At 39.4% G+C, this 15,825-nt stretch overlaps 4 protein-coding genes across 5 annotated transcripts; 2 read left to right on the top strand and 2 right to left on the bottom strand.

Moving 5' to 3' along the window:
• The first annotated feature begins 911 nt into the window (after positions 1-911).
• si:ch1073-416d2.4 (coiled-coil domain-containing protein 42 homolog) lies at positions 912-4,302 on the top strand. The gene is made up of 9 exons (XM_027011598.2): positions 912-1,139; positions 1,296-1,353; positions 1,595-1,771; positions 1,952-2,109; positions 2,227-2,309; positions 2,481-2,653; positions 2,889-2,999; positions 3,195-3,311; positions 3,790-4,302. Exons 1-9 carry the CDS (start codon positions 1,039-1,041, stop codon positions 3,991-3,993), a joined length of 1,182 nt encoding a protein of 393 aa, XP_026867399.2. The 5' UTR covers positions 912-1,038; the 3' UTR covers positions 3,994-4,302.
• Positions 4,303-4,381: 79 nt separating this feature from the next.
• Positions 4,382-6,505, top strand: LOC113578391 (ubiquitin thioesterase OTUB2). The gene is made up of 6 exons (XM_027011600.2): positions 4,382-4,547; positions 5,192-5,275; positions 5,401-5,519; positions 5,614-5,698; positions 5,802-5,993; positions 6,080-6,505. Exons 2-6 carry the CDS (start codon positions 5,192-5,194, stop codon positions 6,311-6,313), a joined length of 714 nt encoding a protein of 237 aa, XP_026867401.2. The 5' UTR covers positions 4,382-4,547; the 3' UTR covers positions 6,314-6,505.
• Positions 6,367-12,732, bottom strand: ddx24 (DEAD (Asp-Glu-Ala-Asp) box helicase 24). The gene is made up of 9 exons (XM_027011594.2): positions 12,656-12,732; positions 11,308-12,138; positions 10,234-10,701; positions 9,989-10,142; positions 9,070-9,582; positions 8,718-8,793; positions 7,123-7,311; positions 6,865-6,994; positions 6,367-6,759 (listed from the first exon to the last, which is right to left on the bottom strand). Exons 2-9 carry the CDS (start codon positions 12,128-12,130, stop codon positions 6,521-6,523), a joined length of 2,592 nt encoding a protein of 863 aa, XP_026867395.2. The 5' UTR covers positions 12,131-12,138; positions 12,656-12,732; the 3' UTR covers positions 6,367-6,520.
• Positions 12,733-12,980: 248 nt separating this feature from the next.
• si:ch1073-416d2.3 (protein Z-dependent protease inhibitor) lies at positions 12,981-15,768 on the bottom strand. 2 transcript variants are annotated; one of them, XM_027011630.2, is made up of 5 exons: positions 15,579-15,768; positions 14,743-15,350; positions 14,276-14,549; positions 13,597-13,744; positions 12,981-13,410 (listed from the first exon to the last, which is right to left on the bottom strand). In XM_027011630.2, the coding sequence occupies exons 2-5, from the start codon at positions 15,332-15,334 to the stop codon at positions 13,222-13,224; spliced, it is 1,203 nt and encodes a 400-aa protein (XP_026867431.2). In that variant the 5' UTR covers positions 15,335-15,350; positions 15,579-15,768; the 3' UTR covers positions 12,981-13,221. The 2 variants fall into 2 exon arrangements, with proteins under 2 accessions (XP_026867431.2, XP_035388363.1); XM_035532470.1 differs by having other exon boundaries at positions 14,743-15,768.
• Between the last annotated feature and the right edge of the window lie 57 nt (positions 15,769-15,825).

Genomic DNA, 15,825 nt, shown 5'->3' with positions numbered 1-15,825 from the left:
TTTGAGCTGAGAGGTAGGCCTATCAGAGGGAAGAGCAAAAACAAGTAAACCGATGTATGATGCTTTACAAAATAAATAATTTTAAGAAATTCTGTACTCACTCTTTGCTCACCAAGTAAGGCTGCGTGAATGTGCATCCTAGGAACCCAGTTTCACTCCCTGAGTGAGCGGCCGTGGCCAGACTGACCTCACCGAGCTACAAATACCTTTTAAGGGGATACTGTGTGTCGTTTAGCGTAATTTGCCTCTGCAGCGCCGTGCACTTATGACAGTTCTTTGGAAAGGCATAGCAGATTAAATGGATACAGCGCATTGAAGAGAATAGACGTGGCTGTAGCAATGGGGCTGTTTTTGAAGTAAAAGATCAGGAAAATAAAGATATCAGTGAGTGAGGCAGTGAGTCTACTTAAGTAGGGCTTACATTTCACTACTGAGAAATTAGCTTACCACCAGACGTGTGTGTGTGTGTGTGTGTGTGTGTGTGTACATATATATATATATATATATATATATATATATATATATATATATATATATATATATATATATATATATATATGTACACACACACACACACACATACACACACAAATATATATATATATATATATATATATATATATATATATATATATATATATATATGTGTGTGTGTGTGTGTGTGTGTGTGTGTGTGTGTGTGTGTGTGTGTGTGTGTGTGTGTGTGTGTTTAGTTAAAGCAGCTGTCCCACAGAGGTTAGCGCAAGGTAACATTTAAACTACACAGTCTTTAGCGGAAGAAAACGTTCCCGGGGTGTTGCTATGACAACAGAGAAACGATCTCAAAGCATTCCTTCCTGTCTTCTTTATGGTTTCCCGGGAACATAGCTACAACACAAGCTGAGGGAACACACAACCCGGAAAGACCTGAACCGCTCACTCTTGTGTACAGTCGTACAGGGAAACTAACAAATGTTTAGTTTGGGCTTCAAGGCCGCGAACATTTATTTTTACTAACTTAGCTAATATTCTTACTGAAAACAGAATACTTCACATAACATGGATATGCCTCTCCCTTTGAACATGGATGACCCGCGTTTACAATTGAAAGTGGAAAATAGACTAAAAAATATTTTTGTAACGCAATTAGAGGACGTCAGGTACGATTGCATACAGACTAATTACACTATGTAGATTAATTATTTAATTTAACAGTAGAATCGTGGCCACATACCGTATCTAACTGCAAGCTATGCGAGTAAAAATGATAGTAATGCATGTGGCTGACGCGTAATTGTCTTTACTTCTGACTCTAGTCTTCTTCATAAGAAAGAACACGATGAGAATGTCAGACACATTCCTGTCATAACAGAGGTATGTAGGCCTCTTTTTATGGGCTAGCTAACAAACAGGTTTTTGAATATACAGTATGTTATAATTGTCAGTCATGACTTCCTCATGCCACTCCTATCCTTCTTTGCGAATACGAATTTACGGATAACTTAGTTATATATTGAATATAGTTTTATATATAACGGCATTTACAGGAATTCTGTAGCCTATCTATTAGTGAAGGTATTCCTACAACCACTACTTCTGCTAATTAACTTTATAGTCTTCAAGTAGAGTATTGGATACAGGTGTCAACACACTTCAGAGGACTCTAGTGCTAAAGAAGCAGGTACATTTGGATGAAGTGAACAGGCAGTTAATGCAGAAAGAGCAGGAGTTCAAAGGCCACATGCAGGCCTTGGAACAAAAATGGTCACAGCTTCAACACAAACAGCAAGAAGTGAGTAAATTTAAACTAAAATGCAAAGAAAATTTTAGCCTGTGTTTCTAGGTTTTTAATCTATGTAAACCTCAAAACAATTTGAAACAATTAGACCTGTAAAAATTGGTCAAACCTGGGGCATTTGAGTCAGATAGACAGTGGTAATGCTATTTTAAAAGCAATCTGTCTCTCACTCAGACAAAAGATAAAGCAGCAAAATTTGAGAAGTTTGTGGAGGAAAATGAGGTGAAGCGATGCCGTGCCTTGAAGAAATACCAGGTGCAGAGAAAGCAGAATCAGCTGATGGAGAAAGATATCTCAGATCTCTCTGCACAACTAGAACAGCTTCAGATCAGGTATTCAGAAATCATCCACATCTGTAGCTCATTTCATTACTCTATAAAAAGCATCTTGTTACTGGTAGATTGAAAAAACATAAGAAGAATGAATGTTTCATTGCTTATTTTCCACAGGCATCAACGTCTAAAAGCAAGGGTAGATAAACATAAGATTTACGAAGACTATTTGATGAAGATTCTGGATTTACTTCCAGAGAGTAAGAGAACAATTCTAACATATGATGGGCTTTTCTAAATCTGCAGTTTGTGTTCACTGCACGTTGGAAACTTTTATAGACTAGCAATTTGCATTCAGATGTCATTTTTAAGACATGAATCCAGATGCTTCTTTTAATCATGGCGTTTACTTTGCTTGCCCACATGTCAAGAATATCTAGAATATGGGGCTGAATCCTTGGTGATGCCCATCATCAGACGCCATGAGACCCTGTCCATCACTCAGCAAGACTTGTTGCAGCGCCTGGCCAGCGTGACCAAAGAACTGGATGAAGGCCAACACAAACTGGACTCTCTCAAACAAGAGCACAACACAAGCAAACTGGTATGCAGCTGGCATGTGCATATCAAAGTAACATAATGGACTAGCTTGAATAAAGCATTGATATTTGATCATATATTAAAATTAGTTATGTCTACTGAGGACACAGTGAATGCAAATGCAGTGGCACTTATATCACTACTTGTCAGCCTTTGCCTACTACTTCTTTTAATGTAATATACCACATGAACATGGTAGTTTTATCTAAGATCCAGCTATACTTTATTTGTTAAAATAGATGACTAATAAAGAGTTATCAGAGCTGCAGACCCAATGGGATCAAATTGTAGAGAAGAATAAACAACTGGAGATGACCCAACACATTCACCAGGGCCGGTCCCGAGACAAGGTTTTTATAACTGCATTTCTGACATTCAGCTTAACAAATCTTTTACAACACTCTCTACCACTGATAATACTGCTTTACAGGTAAGTGCTGCTGGACAACAACATTATGTAGGCAAGTTGTTGATATGATGCCTCCCCTCTTTAAAAAGATGTCATGTTCATGTGTCCTGGTGCTTTGCTAATCTTTGGTGGTTAGGCTGAGGAGACGGGGAGTCTTGTGATAGCTGTGAAACATCTCGGGCAGCAGTGCTACCTGCAACACTATGGACCTTTGGAAGATATGGACATGCTGGTTATGATGGATATGATAAAGGTAAATAAGCACCTGCTCATGGAGTTAAAATCAAAAAGATATGTTATAGGTATGCCATGAACTGTGGCAAAAATGCATTGATGGCTAATTGCTGTTGTACTGGCTTCAGTTACCTGCGCTCCTATTACTAAGTTTTATTGGTGGTTGACATGACGTTTGTGTAATATGCTGCAATAGAAAACATTCTTTGCTGTATTAGGCCAATCCATTAGATGGAAAAAAGTAGAACAAACGATGGAGAATACTATATTGCTGTATTATTGCTAAAATAGAATAATTTGGAGTTTATAGGTTTCAGAAATTAGTTCTGCTGTATTATTTTATGTTCTGTGCAAGAGTATGTGATTTTTAAATCTTATTTTAAAAGCGTACACCAAAAAGTCAACATTTTAGTTTCTTTTTTGAAAAAGAAAATTGGATTATTCCATTTAGCATTGTTTTATCGATCGTGGCTTTTTCCTTTAATAATTTCCTGCAGGAGTTCATTGTGGAGAAGGTAGATATGGAGAGAAGGGCACTGCGGCTGACAGCCTCAGGCTCTGAGATGATGAAGGGCAGTGCCAATAGGAGAAGAGAAGGATCTGAGGTGGCCAGAAATGCCTCCAGTAAAGTCCACCTGAAGAGCACCAGCAAGGCTAGTGGGAAAAGTGACTCGCTCAGCTCTTCCAAGACAATGCAATGAGACATGGGAATGCTATTGTAAAAATAAAGCTGGTGGAAAATGAAACTGCCCATTTTAACAGAATATTCCTATATTGAATGCAAAGGTAATTTAACTTCTAAACAAATTGCTGTTACCTCCCCCCTTCTGTAGTGTTTTATATTTTATATTTTATATTTTAATGTACATTTAAATTTGCGATTGCATTTAATTTGGCCCATCACCGGCCGGAGTGCGATATCGAAAGTAATATTTCTTTCAAAATTATTAAAGTTTAAAGGCACATTCTGACTGAACATCCAGAAATACAATATTATTCACTCGTATTGTTAAAGAGATCTCACAAAATAGAGAATGTAGCTTATATCTTAAGGCTGTCACTCACCCTGACGCTGTCTCTTTAAACCGTGTTGTTCCGGTATCTGAAGTCTTAATAGGGCCAAATATTGCAGAATGTTGCTCGCTTCTCTTCAAACTAAATACGTTTTAAATTGCGTGGAAGAAGCTTCGAATGCTGTGTTTGGGACGACCTTTACTCACATCTCGTCCTGTGTTTCTTGAACACCATAAATACGGTAAAAAAACAACAAAACAACAACAACGATTATATCGTTTTACCAACAATATGTACACAGCGTATTATTTCACAGACGCTATTTCAATGATTTATTTGTGTTATTTTAATAACACAAATTTGCTGTTAAGGTAGATACATGGTTATTCCGAAATTGTATTTATTTGCATATCATATCTTCACTAGCTACTTTTGCTAATTAGAAACATCTTGTAGCCTACCTATACCCACTGGCTACTTTATTAGGTACATCCATCTGATCGTTACATTTTCTAAGTGTACAATTGCAGAACAGCCTATTCCAGAGCACAAGATCGCTGCTAACCAGAAACTGCTTAGGCAGCAAACCAACAACAAAGTATCAACACTGACATGGCAGTGGTGTGTTGTGCTAGAAAAAACCCAGCAGCGTACACGACCAAGTGTTACTGCTGTGTTGAGAATCCAGCCAGAAACCGTCAGAAGCGATCAATGTATTCTTACAAGGTGTTCCTTATGGTGGCGTTTATAATATAGTGTCTAGAGAACGCAGAATGGATTTAGCTTGATGAGATCAAGACTTATAATAATGATCACCAAATTATCAACACGATCTTTTAAGTTGATGGCTCCCTGTGTCAATGGCTTGTGCACCCATTATTTCAGATGGATGAGTCCAAATTAATTTCACCCAAAGAGTCTATTTCAGCTCAGTTCTTGGAAGAGACAGGAGCTCCTAACAAATTTCAGGTAAGACGTCCCTTAAATACAGTGTGTTTGTAGAGTTTGTAGAGCAAAAAAACTGAATGGAAAACAATGATTAAAAAGAATGGTAGTTTCATGTCAACCAAATCGCTTTACTTTCTTTCATGTAGGACAATTGCCATGAGTTTGAATGTATTCGCAGAGTAAAAGGAGATGGGAATTGCTTTTACAGGGCCCTGTGCTTCCAACTTCTAGAATCACTGCTGAGTAATGAAAGTGATATGCAAAGGTACACAAGTATTCAGCAGTTACCCTTGTATTTTGCTCTAGAAACAACTGTTTAACCAGCTCACTGTGTCTGTGAAATGTACTCTTTTTGTCAGATTTAAGGACAAACTGATAAGAGGTCAACAAGAGCTGTTAACTGCAGGGTTTGATGAAAGTACCTTTAAGGATTTCCTTAGTACTGTAAGTACAATAGTGCAACTTCATGTACATGGTCATGGTTAAACATTGTGACATGCATAAACCAGAAACTACAGCATGAACCAAAAACTGATATTGTTCCAAGTTTCTCAGTGTATTGGATCAACTTGAAGCAGATGGCTGTGAAGAGACTCTTCTGGGGCTCTTTAATGATCAGGCTACCTCAGACAGCATGGTGAGGTACCTGAGGCTCTTCACCTCAGCACACCTGCAGAACCACGCTGATTTCTTCCAACACTTTGTGGAGGCCCCCAATTTAAAAGTTTACTGTACTCAGGTTGGCTGTTTACATTATGCCTACTGCAGCAATTAGGTGAGCTTCATGTTTTCATGTGTTAACAAGTAGCCCCTGTGATTTCTCAGGAAGTCGAAGCCATGGGCATGGAGAGTGACCATGTAGAGATTCTGGCTCTGTCTCAAGCACTGGACATTAGTCTATGTATTATATCTGTGGAGGGCAGTGATGGTCATCTTGTATACCACAACATCACAGGAGGATCCAGCTCTTCCCTGTACCTTCTCTACAAGACATTTCACTATGACATTCTCTACAAGCATCGAGATAACCAACAGCCGAGCTTTCAAGAGGATTTTTAACACTGCTGACTGAAAGACAATGATCAGTCGACAGTTTTACCAAGAGACTGTTGTTGCAAAAAAGTACTTTTAATTTTGAGTACAATTACAATGTGTGTTTTGTTCAGAAATTTCACATTGATCTCATCTGTAACCATAATTAATTTCCATGTGATATTCTGAAAGTCCATTATATCATTCTCTTCTAAAACAGCACTACGGCTGATGCTATTGATTCCTTTTCTGCTTCTGTTGCTGTTCGCTTTTATGTTTTTGTTTGCACACACTGATGAGTGCCGTTTCATTGGCCAGGGGCATCTGGGGAAGCTGCAGCTTGCCCATCTGAGTAGGGTATTTAGTCTTCATATGGGCTTTGAAGACAGGCTGAGAGAACAGCTGCTTCAGCTGTTTTTTCAGAGCCTTCATTAGCTTCTGATGCTCCCTTTCATCCTCATCTCTGCCACCTCCTGCAACACACAAGTCAAACACCTCTTTATTGCAAGGAACTCTTCTATCCAAATTCAATATAGTGCTACTGTCCTACAGTAGTTTTATAACTGAGCATGACTAACCCAAAAGCAAGTCATCATCCAGGTCTATATCCATTTCTTCTGCTGCTTGCCTGAACCAAGAATTGTGTTGTTTCTGCCGACTGTTGTGGTATTCCATTTTCTCTATTTTCCTGGCCACATCAACACGTTCCTGTACAAAATGGTCAGTGAGCACACAACTGAGCCATTAGAATAACAATGAGATTAGGCAGACAGTTCTTGGTATGAAACCTGAACAAGACTGGATTTTTGTTATTACATTTACAATACGTGTCATACCTTAATGGCTGCCATGCATTTGTTCTGAACAGGAAACAAGGGAAGGTCCTCATCCTTCCCCAGTGTCCTGTAGATCTTCTTGTAGTTCATCATATCATCTGGCCCAATCAGGAGCAGGCTGAGGCCTTCTTTGGCAGCGCGAGCTGTACGCCCACTGCGATGCACATATGTCTCAGATGTCCTTGGGACCTTTTCCAAAATTTAAAACATGAATATGGCACAACCTTTCACTTCAAATGATCAAATCACTTAACATCTACAGTCGTGGCCAAAAGTTTTGAGAATGACAATTTGTTTTCACAATGTTTAATGCCTCAGTTTTTCTTAGCTCCTTTTGTGAGATGTTTATATCGTAAAGTGAAGTGTAATTATAAGCATTTCATGAGTTTTTTTTTTATTGACAAATACATTCAGTTTAAGCAGACTTAATATTTACAGTATTGATCCTTTATTTAAAAAAAAAAAATTTCTGTGATTCGCCTTGGCATGCAGGATGATCTCTTCTGGGCAAAATCCTGAGTGATGGCAACCCATTCTTGCCTAATCAGTGCTTTGGGTTGATCAGTTTCTCTATTTTTGTTTGTTCACCCTCTTTTGGAGGATTGACCCCAGCTTCTCAATGGGCTTGAGATCTGGGGGTTTCCTGGCCATGGACCCAAAATTTCAATGTTTTGTTCACCGAGCCACTTGGTTATCACTTTTGCCTTGTGAAATGGTGCTCCATCAATTGCTCCTGGATTGTTGGGAGAAGTTGCTCTTGGAGGATATTCTGATACCTTTCCTTATTCATGGCAGTCTTATGGCAAACTTTGAACAAACCCAATCCCTTGGATGAGAAGCAACCCCACAACTGAATGGTCTTTGGATGTCTCACTGTTGGCATTACACAGGACTCATGGTAGCGCTCACCTTTTCTTCTCAGGAGTTGTCCAGATGTCCAAAACAGTCTGAAGGGGGGTTCATCATAGAAAATAACTTTACCCAAGTCCTCTGCAGTCCAATCCCTATACTTCCTGCAGAATGTCAGTCGGTCCTTGATGTTTTTCTTGGAGAGAAGTGGCTTCTTTGCTGCCCTTCTTGACACCATGCCATCCTCCAAAAGCCTTTGCCTCACTGAGCGTGCAGATGAACTCACAGCTGCTCTCTGCCATTCCTGAGCAAACTCTGCAATGGTGGTGACCCGAGCCCATAGCTACATCCTCTTTAGGAGACGGTCCTGACACTTGCTTGACTTTCTTGGGCACCCTTCTTCACTGCAATTGAACCTCTCTCCTTGAAGTTCTTGATGATTTGAAAAATGGTTGATTAGCTGCCTTGTCCTCATTAACATTTTCTCCTGAGCTAACGAGAAGATCGCTGAAATTATGTTAGCAGGCCATTTTGTGGCAGGACCAAAATACAGTAGCTGGAATGCAGTCATTTTTGTCAATTTTCATGGCAAGAAATGACTTTGCAATTAATTGCAATTCCTCTGATCACTCTTCACAATCTAGAGTTAATGCAAATTGCCACCATAAAATTGAAGCAGCAAACTTTGTAAAAACCAAAATTTGTGCTCAAAAGTTTGGTCACGACTGTATTTGATATGACATTACCTGATAGTGGATGACATGCTGAACATTTGGAATGTCAAGTCCTCGGGCAGCAACATCCGTGGTGAGGAGGACACAACTGTTTGAAATGAGAACATCTAAATGAGAACATTAATTTAGCCAAAATCCAAGCCAGGAGTTGCACGCAAACTCAAGAATTTCATCCTTTTTAGAATTTTGAATCTAAACAATGTTAAGTTATTCACTAAAATAATCAGTATCAAAACCATTCTGTCAGCCATAATAAATCAGTCGCCTGTGTTTCAGTTGCCTGAAAATACCAAACATGAGCGAAAGGTCATTGGACAGGACTGGTAAAATGGGAAACTTGGACATCTTATTGTTTTTCTTTTACCTTTCTCTTTCTGCAAATCTCTCTAGATTTTTCAGACGCTGTTTCTGGTGCATATTAGCATGCAGTGGCAGTGGGTTGCAATCCAAAATATTCAGCAGTGAGCTGAGCCTCTTTATGCAGTCAATGCTGTTGGCAAACACCATAGTACGCCCAGGGTACTGCAGCAGGAAGTAGTAGAGGTAATAATCTTTCTCATCCTTCTCGCAGTGGATCTTGGTCTCGGTCAATGTCTCCACCGTGGCCTCCTTGCGGGTGAGGTCGATGACTTTGGGCTTGCCCTTGATTCCCACTTTCTCCATGAGGAGCTCCAGCTTGCTGCGCGTCTCCTGCGTCTGCCTTTTTTTACGCAGGAGACGGGCAGGCATGCTGTGGACCATGGTCAGCGTGGCGGAGAACACGAAGGTCTGCCTCTTTGGGTTGAAGTGCGATGTGTTGAGAAGTTCCAGCAGGTTCTCAAGCTCAGCAAAATGGCCTTTCTCCACCATGCGGTCAGCTTCGTCAATGACTAGACACCTGAGGAGGTCAATCTGCACATTGTAATGGCTGCTGTCTGCATATTTACTAATTAATGCAAAACAGGACCTAGAGGCCTAACAGAAACAGGACAAACATACTGAAAATTCCATATTAACTAAAGAATAAACTATTTTTTGATGGTAAAATAAACAAATCAAAATGCCATTGACTATGTCTATAACTTGTGATCCATGTGAAAAAAACACTTTAATGCAGAAGTATTTAACCATAGACCTCAAATCCAATTTCCAGTGTTGGATTTTGTAGTTAACTGAACAGCTGACCTAACTGGCCACTTTGTCATTATCTCACCCCTCAGCAAAGGGAGAGTAGAAATTCTGTAGCACCTGGAGCTCAAGGACCAGGATATGAATACCTCTGCTTTAGCACCTTGCAGCATTACCTGAGCTGCCTCAGGTTCCGCAGATGAGGGTGCTTCTCCTGAATCATCTCCCACAGACGCCCCGGTGTTGCTATGACTATTTCCGGCCGGCGCTTCAACATCCTGTGTTGCTTCTGTGGTGCCATGCCGCCCACAAGAATAGCAGTTCTTACACCTGTTCAAACATTTTCTCATCAGCACAGATCTCAGGTATCAAACAAACCACTGTTGTCAAGCATGTTAAACAGCACATTGATGTTACAGACCTGTGAACTGTGCCACAGCATCAATATGATGCTTGACTTGAACTGCTAACTCTCTGGTAGGGGTCAGAACTAGGCCAAGCAACGGCTGTTTCTCACTGTCTTGCTTCCCAGTTGTTTTAAAGTCCACTCCTTGGCTTTCACTTTCCTCTGCACTTGGCACACCATCACCCTGACTTTGATCAGCATCAGAGAAACCATCGTCATTGGTGTTCTCCTCATCCACATTTTGACTGTCCGCACTGCCCCCCCCATCGTCCATTTTTTCATTCTTATGCGCACTGAAGTCTTTTGCCCGGTTGCCTCTGTCAGCTGTCTCCCCACATGTTCCATCAGGCAAATAAATGCTCTCCACTTGCATCACAGAATCAGGTTTTCCACCTGCGTCTGCAATCTTGCAGTCAAGGCTTTTTTTCCACTCCAATATGGTGTGAATCATTGGAATTCCAAAAGACAAAGTCTTCCCACTTCCTGCAGAGCAAAGACATAGGGCTTCACATGAAATCGCATTCAAAATGATTCAGTGTTATTAAAATGTATTCAGTAAAAAAAAGAAAGAAAAAGTCTTGATGTATAATAGATAATCATAATGAACACAGTTGAAGGTTGAGAAATGGGGACGGGACGGGACAAGGTTTCAGCAAGATTTGTATCATCAGTATGCGCCTCACAGTTAACCCATTAAAAGCAGAAAAAGAAGATCTATTAAATGTAAGAAATACAGTGCATTTCCTAAGTAAATGAATAGTAAAGATTACTTTGCTGTATTCCAGAACATTGCAGAATTTGAAATGGAACACTGAATATGAGGTTTAAGGGAACAATGTTATCTTTCACATGAGTATATTTAATCTATATACTGGGTAAACCATATTGGAATAACAGCCCTTTTTATATACATTATACAGTCACTGCTTTATTTCAAAATCAACTGTGCTGAAAGACAGAAGCAAAATAACATATGGTGTGATTTTACAATTTACCTATTATGGACTGCGCTGTAGGTATGATTTGGGCTGCAGAAACATTTTGAAAAAAACAACAACAAAAAGCTACAAATCCCAGAGATCACTTTACCTGTCTCTGCTGCACCCAGAATATCCAAGTGGTCTCGAATAGCAGGAGGAAGAGCAAGAGCTTGAATTGGAGTGGGTGCAGAAAATCCAAGTTTACTTAGTGCCTTCAAAACAGGGTCAGGTACAAACAGGTCTTTCCATGCTGACACATCTGTGTCCTGGCCTTCTGAGGTTGAAAGGGCCGCATCCGTCCAGTTCTTTGGTTTCCTTTTAGCCTTATGAACAGGGCCTAAATGGGCAGCAGCCTCTGTTTGTTTTGCAGCTGATTTCTGTTTCATCATCTTCTTACTGTTTGTTTTCAAAGTCTGCTCCTCTGTAACCTTAGTGCATCCTCCAGAATCTTGTAGTGTCTGATCCTCTTTCACTCCAAGCAAAGATGCCGAAGCTTCTAAGGTGCCCTGACATTCTACACTCTCATCTTTGTTCAGGTTTATTGTCTTAGCATCACTCCTATGTTTCTTTTTCTTTTTCTGCTTTTTAGCTGGTTTCTCCACATCAACCACTTGTTCAGCATCACCACCTGATGACAGCTCTGCAGCTTCCAGTGTGTCCACAAAGGTCTCCTCATCGTCTGTTTCACTGGCTTTTCTCTTATTCTTTGTGTTTTTCCCTGTCGTTTCCTGTAACAACTGGGACATATTGGCTGCCTTTTGAGATTCAATCAGGGAATAATCTATTAGTTCTTCAAAACACACTACTTCTCCCATGGCCTCATCAGCAAACATGCTGGGATCTATCTTCACGGCCTTCCATTTGCCCTTTACCAGGATCCCTCTTCTAGAAGATCCAAGGCGCTTCCTTGAAACCGATTTTTTGGTCTTCATCTTTCCCTCTGCAAGAAACAGTACTGTTATATTAAGCTACATGAACTTAATGAACTCGATTTGTAGCAGCTACCTATACGTAACCTTTGAGATACATTCTTCTTCACTATTACTGCAAACTTTTATACACGTGACTACGGCACACTATTTCGAACAGTAGCTAGCTGGCTATCCTAGGTTAGCATAGGCAATCTGCTTGCTAGTATTGAGCTAGCTAGCTAGTTAGGATGTGCCATCAGCATAACATTGGAACATTTTCAGAAAAAAAGTATTAAACCAAATAACTATTTACTAAGTTATTTTGTGTTTGTTTGTGTGCGTCACCAAAACACAAGAATAATCTAATATAACAGTCACAACTCACATCTATCTCACCGAGACTAGCTAACCTAGCTAAATTGAGAGATTAATGCTAGCCTTTATACTAGCTAGGCAGTTAAAATACATCAAATTAGTTCGCCGTCATAAACAGTTAACGACTCGTTGTTTTTTAATATCGTACACGCACACACAATCCATACTCACAGTAATCGAACCTTTAAGAAGCTATAAGTAACTGAAACTATCCCCTATACACATGTACCCCACGAGGGCGCAGCCATTACTGTGACGACGTACACGGTTGGCAGTTTGGTCTAACCAGCTCCTCTTATTCATATTAAAAAAACCCCAGTTATCCGTCTGCAAAAACCTGACTTCATTGTGACAGCAATGCGCCAATCCATTGCGTTAAATTTGCCAGAATGTTTTAGAGGCAAATACACTTGCGAATTGGGTTTTAAAGTTTAGCAAAAAATATGAGTTTTGATCATGGAGAACACTTGAGCATGCCATTTTATTTCATTTTTTTTTTTAATGCATGCGAAAATCCATTGTCTGTACACACCTTGTTGCTTAAACTGCAGATTCATACATATACATACAGAAAATCACAATATCAAATAATACTACATAAAACAATTATATAATGAAAGGTCATAATATATAATATAATAGATGACCATTATTTAATAAAATTATTATTATTTTCACTCAGAAGACAGAGGTCAACATGGGCAAATCATTTTCCATCACACAGAGGCTGATTCATTTCATTTAGTGGGATCTATCACCCTACCCATAAACAAAAGACTCTCAGTTTTTTCATGATATATCAAAAAGAAGAAAGGCCTGTCCACAAAAAAGGTGTGTGGCATAGAGTAACCCATAATTCCAACACTTGTCGCTGCTGCAGCTATGGTGCCTCTCTCATCCACCTTGATCAGTGCTTTGTGCAGAACCTGCTCACAAATCAAGAATCAACATGTGAATCAAGCTTGCTTTCAAGATCTCTTGTTCACCAACGTCATAGTCTTGCTTGCGCTCATTATTTTTAAACTAACCCCAAATAAACATAATGTTAACTGTGTTTCACTACTTTCTTGTACTGACAACTCCTTATATTACAGGTGAAAATGTACACTCACCTGGGAGACTTTCAGACCAACCTCTTGGCTTATGCCTGTCAGGTTGGCTGTATTTTTGAAGACATTTTCAATACCCAAGGCCGGGAGAATCTTATGCATGGAGTATGAGTGTTCCATCTTGAATTTGGGCAGGTGTACCTCCACTTTTCTAGGAATATTAAAGAGAACAAACGAAAGAGTAGGATATTAAAATACAAAAGTGCCTTGTTTTGACATCAATATACACCCACCAGCCACTTTATTAGGACTTCTGTACACCTGCTCATTCACATTGTTCTGCTACAACAGCAGATGACCACATCAAGTTTCATTCTTGTCAACCAAAAAAAGGAATCTGAGACTACTTTAGGCATAGATTCACTCGAAGTAGACAAATCCTGATTGGAAAAACAGTGCATGGGCCGATTTCTGCTGTGACATAGATGTCAGGCTCAGAATTTGGCATAAACATTTCTATTAAAGTGAACATTGTTCTGAGAGCATAAGGAGTCATAAGACAGTATTACTACGGGATTTCTAATAAAGTGAACAGTGGGTATATATTCCAGTCTCTTATTTCAGTTTGATATTTCATATAGAATAGGATATATTTAATACATGTAATAACTTATGAGCTATTAGGTTAAAGGTGCAAAAACAAATAAATATAACAAGAAAACATATTACCCTTGAAACCTACATTTTTTCCATATTCTTGATCCAGCTCTGAACTCTAGCAGCATTTATCTCATCATCTATTATGCTGTAATCAGTATGGCTGTCCGGTAGAACAATGAGCAGAGATGCACCTCCCCGATAAGGCAGACGCAACACCTTTGCTCCAAGTTCATCATCAGTGGCAATGTAGAACTTATCTATAATGAGCATCATGGGAACTTGGACAATGTTGTACTTGTCCACATAAAAGCGACTGCTACGAGTCTGGTTAGGGTCAAAAGGATGCTCCCAAGCACCTAGATATTAAAAGGAATTTTCATTTAGATACATATTCCATATGAACACAGAATAAGTTCAGACATATTTAACATTTTTTGCACTTTAAGAGCAAACTCTGTATTTCAATGTCAAGTCAATTCCAGGTAAGCCATGAAAAAACATCATTTGATATAACAAGGGTGTTCTAGATTAAACATGCAAGATACTCACCCTGAAAGAAAATAGTACTGGTCAGCATCATTTGAGTCAGTGGATCAATGCTAGTCACCAACTCCTTTACTTTATCCCCAGTCTTCTTCCTCACATGCTTATTAATGGTCTCCTTACTGATTTCTGTCTGCCTAAAGTCCACATTCTCAATGTCAGCATCAAAGTATTTCATGATCTGATCACTAAACTCCCATTCTACCTGGAAATGCTGGTCCACAAAGAGTGCTATTCCCTGTTCTAGCTGTAGTGCTCTGTTCTGGGTGATGTTGCCCTGGAGGTGACTGAAGAGCTGGGCAATGAGCTCAGGCTGCTCATTTTGTGCCAGTGTGTCCACAATCAGCCCCGACAAGATCTGGCTGAGAGTTGAGCCCTTGGCACCCAGAGACAAGGCAGCGAATGCTGTGGAAATACTCAATGGTGAGAAGAAGATGTTGTCATCATGGCGACTTGAAATCTTTCTGTAAAGGTTCAAGGCAAAGTCAGTGTTTTTAAAGGCCAGATCAGTGATGTTTGGAGCTTGGAGGTCCTGAGCTTGAATGGCAGATTTGAAGGTGGAAGCATATATCAGAAAGAAGAGCACTCTGAACTCCATTATAAGGTCTTAATTTCTGTTTGATCAGAAGAGATAAAATGCAAATTAAACTCTCCGTATCAATATTACTACCATGAAACAAATCCCTTATAAAAATGTAAATAAGGCGATTAACTCAGCAAAAACTTTTAAAAATCCAAGAAACCCATAATACATGCTGAATGATCAGGTTTAACAGTATGTTCTGCCAGAGAAAAACATTGTATTTGTAACATGTAGATAGCTTTGTTGCATTTTAACTTACCAACAGATGCCAAGTAAAGAAAAAAGTACTGACTGCCTTGTTCCCTATATTTGGAGAGGCAAAGTGCAAGTGTACACTGTGGATTATCTATTAACAGTTGGATGTGCAAACTAAACTTGTGTTCAACCAAATTATTTCAAAGCAAATCTAGTGGAATGACTTGACTTGCTATCACTCTAAAACACACAAATGGTGAAGTATATATATATATATATATATATATAGTCTTACTGGGGGGAAAAAGGTC

Source organism: Electrophorus electricus, chromosome 13 (assembly GCF_013358815.1).
Source record: "Electrophorus electricus isolate fEleEle1 chromosome 13, fEleEle1.pri, whole genome shotgun sequence".
NCBI lineage: Eukaryota > Metazoa > Chordata > Actinopteri > Gymnotiformes > Gymnotidae > Electrophorus > Electrophorus electricus.
This window is presented reverse-complemented; position numbering and strand designations above follow the sequence as displayed.

Bases quoted from the DNA above. Each gene is read 5' to 3' on its own strand.
- si:ch1073-416d2.3 (XM_035532470.1), bottom strand. From the start codon at position 15,334: ATGGAGTTCAGAGTGCTCTTCTTTCTGATATATGCTTCCACCTTCAAA. The intron at 13,745-14,275 runs GTAGGTTTCAAG...TAATATTCCTAG, and splicing joins ATCAAGAATATGGAAAAAAT to AAAAGTGGAGGTACACCTGC. The intron at 13,411-13,596 runs GTGAGTGTACAT...ATTTGTGAGCAG, and splicing joins TTGGTCTGAAAGTCTCCCAG to GTTCTGCACAAAGCACTGAT.
- si:ch1073-416d2.4 (XM_027011598.2), top strand. From the start codon at position 1,039: ATGGATATGCCTCTCCCTTTGAACATGGATGACCCGCGTTTACAATTG. The intron at 3,000-3,194 runs GTTTTTATAACT...TTTGGTGGTTAG, and splicing joins AGGGCCGGTCCCGAGACAAG to GCTGAGGAGACGGGGAGTCT. The intron at 3,312-3,789 runs GTAAATAAGCAC...AATTTCCTGCAG, and splicing joins TTATGATGGATATGATAAAG to GAGTTCATTGTGGAGAAGGT.
- ddx24 (XM_027011594.2), bottom strand. From the start codon at position 12,130: ATGAAGACCAAAAAATCGGTTTCAAGGAAGCGCCTTGGATCTTCTAGA. The intron at 10,143-10,233 runs GTCTGTAACATC...ATGTTTGAACAG, and splicing joins TGCTGTGGCACAGTTCACAG to GTGTAAGAACTGCTATTCTT. The intron at 7,312-8,717 runs GTAATGTCATAT...ATTTTGGAAAAG, and splicing joins AGCATGTCATCCACTATCAG to GTCCCAAGGACATCTGAGAC.
- LOC113578391 (XM_027011600.2), top strand. From the start codon at position 5,192: ATGGATGAGTCCAAATTAATTTCACCCAAAGAGTCTATTTCAGCTCAG. The intron at 5,276-5,400 runs GTAAGACGTCCC...TCTTTCATGTAG, and splicing joins GAGCTCCTAACAAATTTCAG to GACAATTGCCATGAGTTTGA. The intron at 5,994-6,079 runs GTTGGCTGTTTA...GTGATTTCTCAG, and splicing joins TAAAAGTTTACTGTACTCAG to GAAGTCGAAGCCATGGGCAT.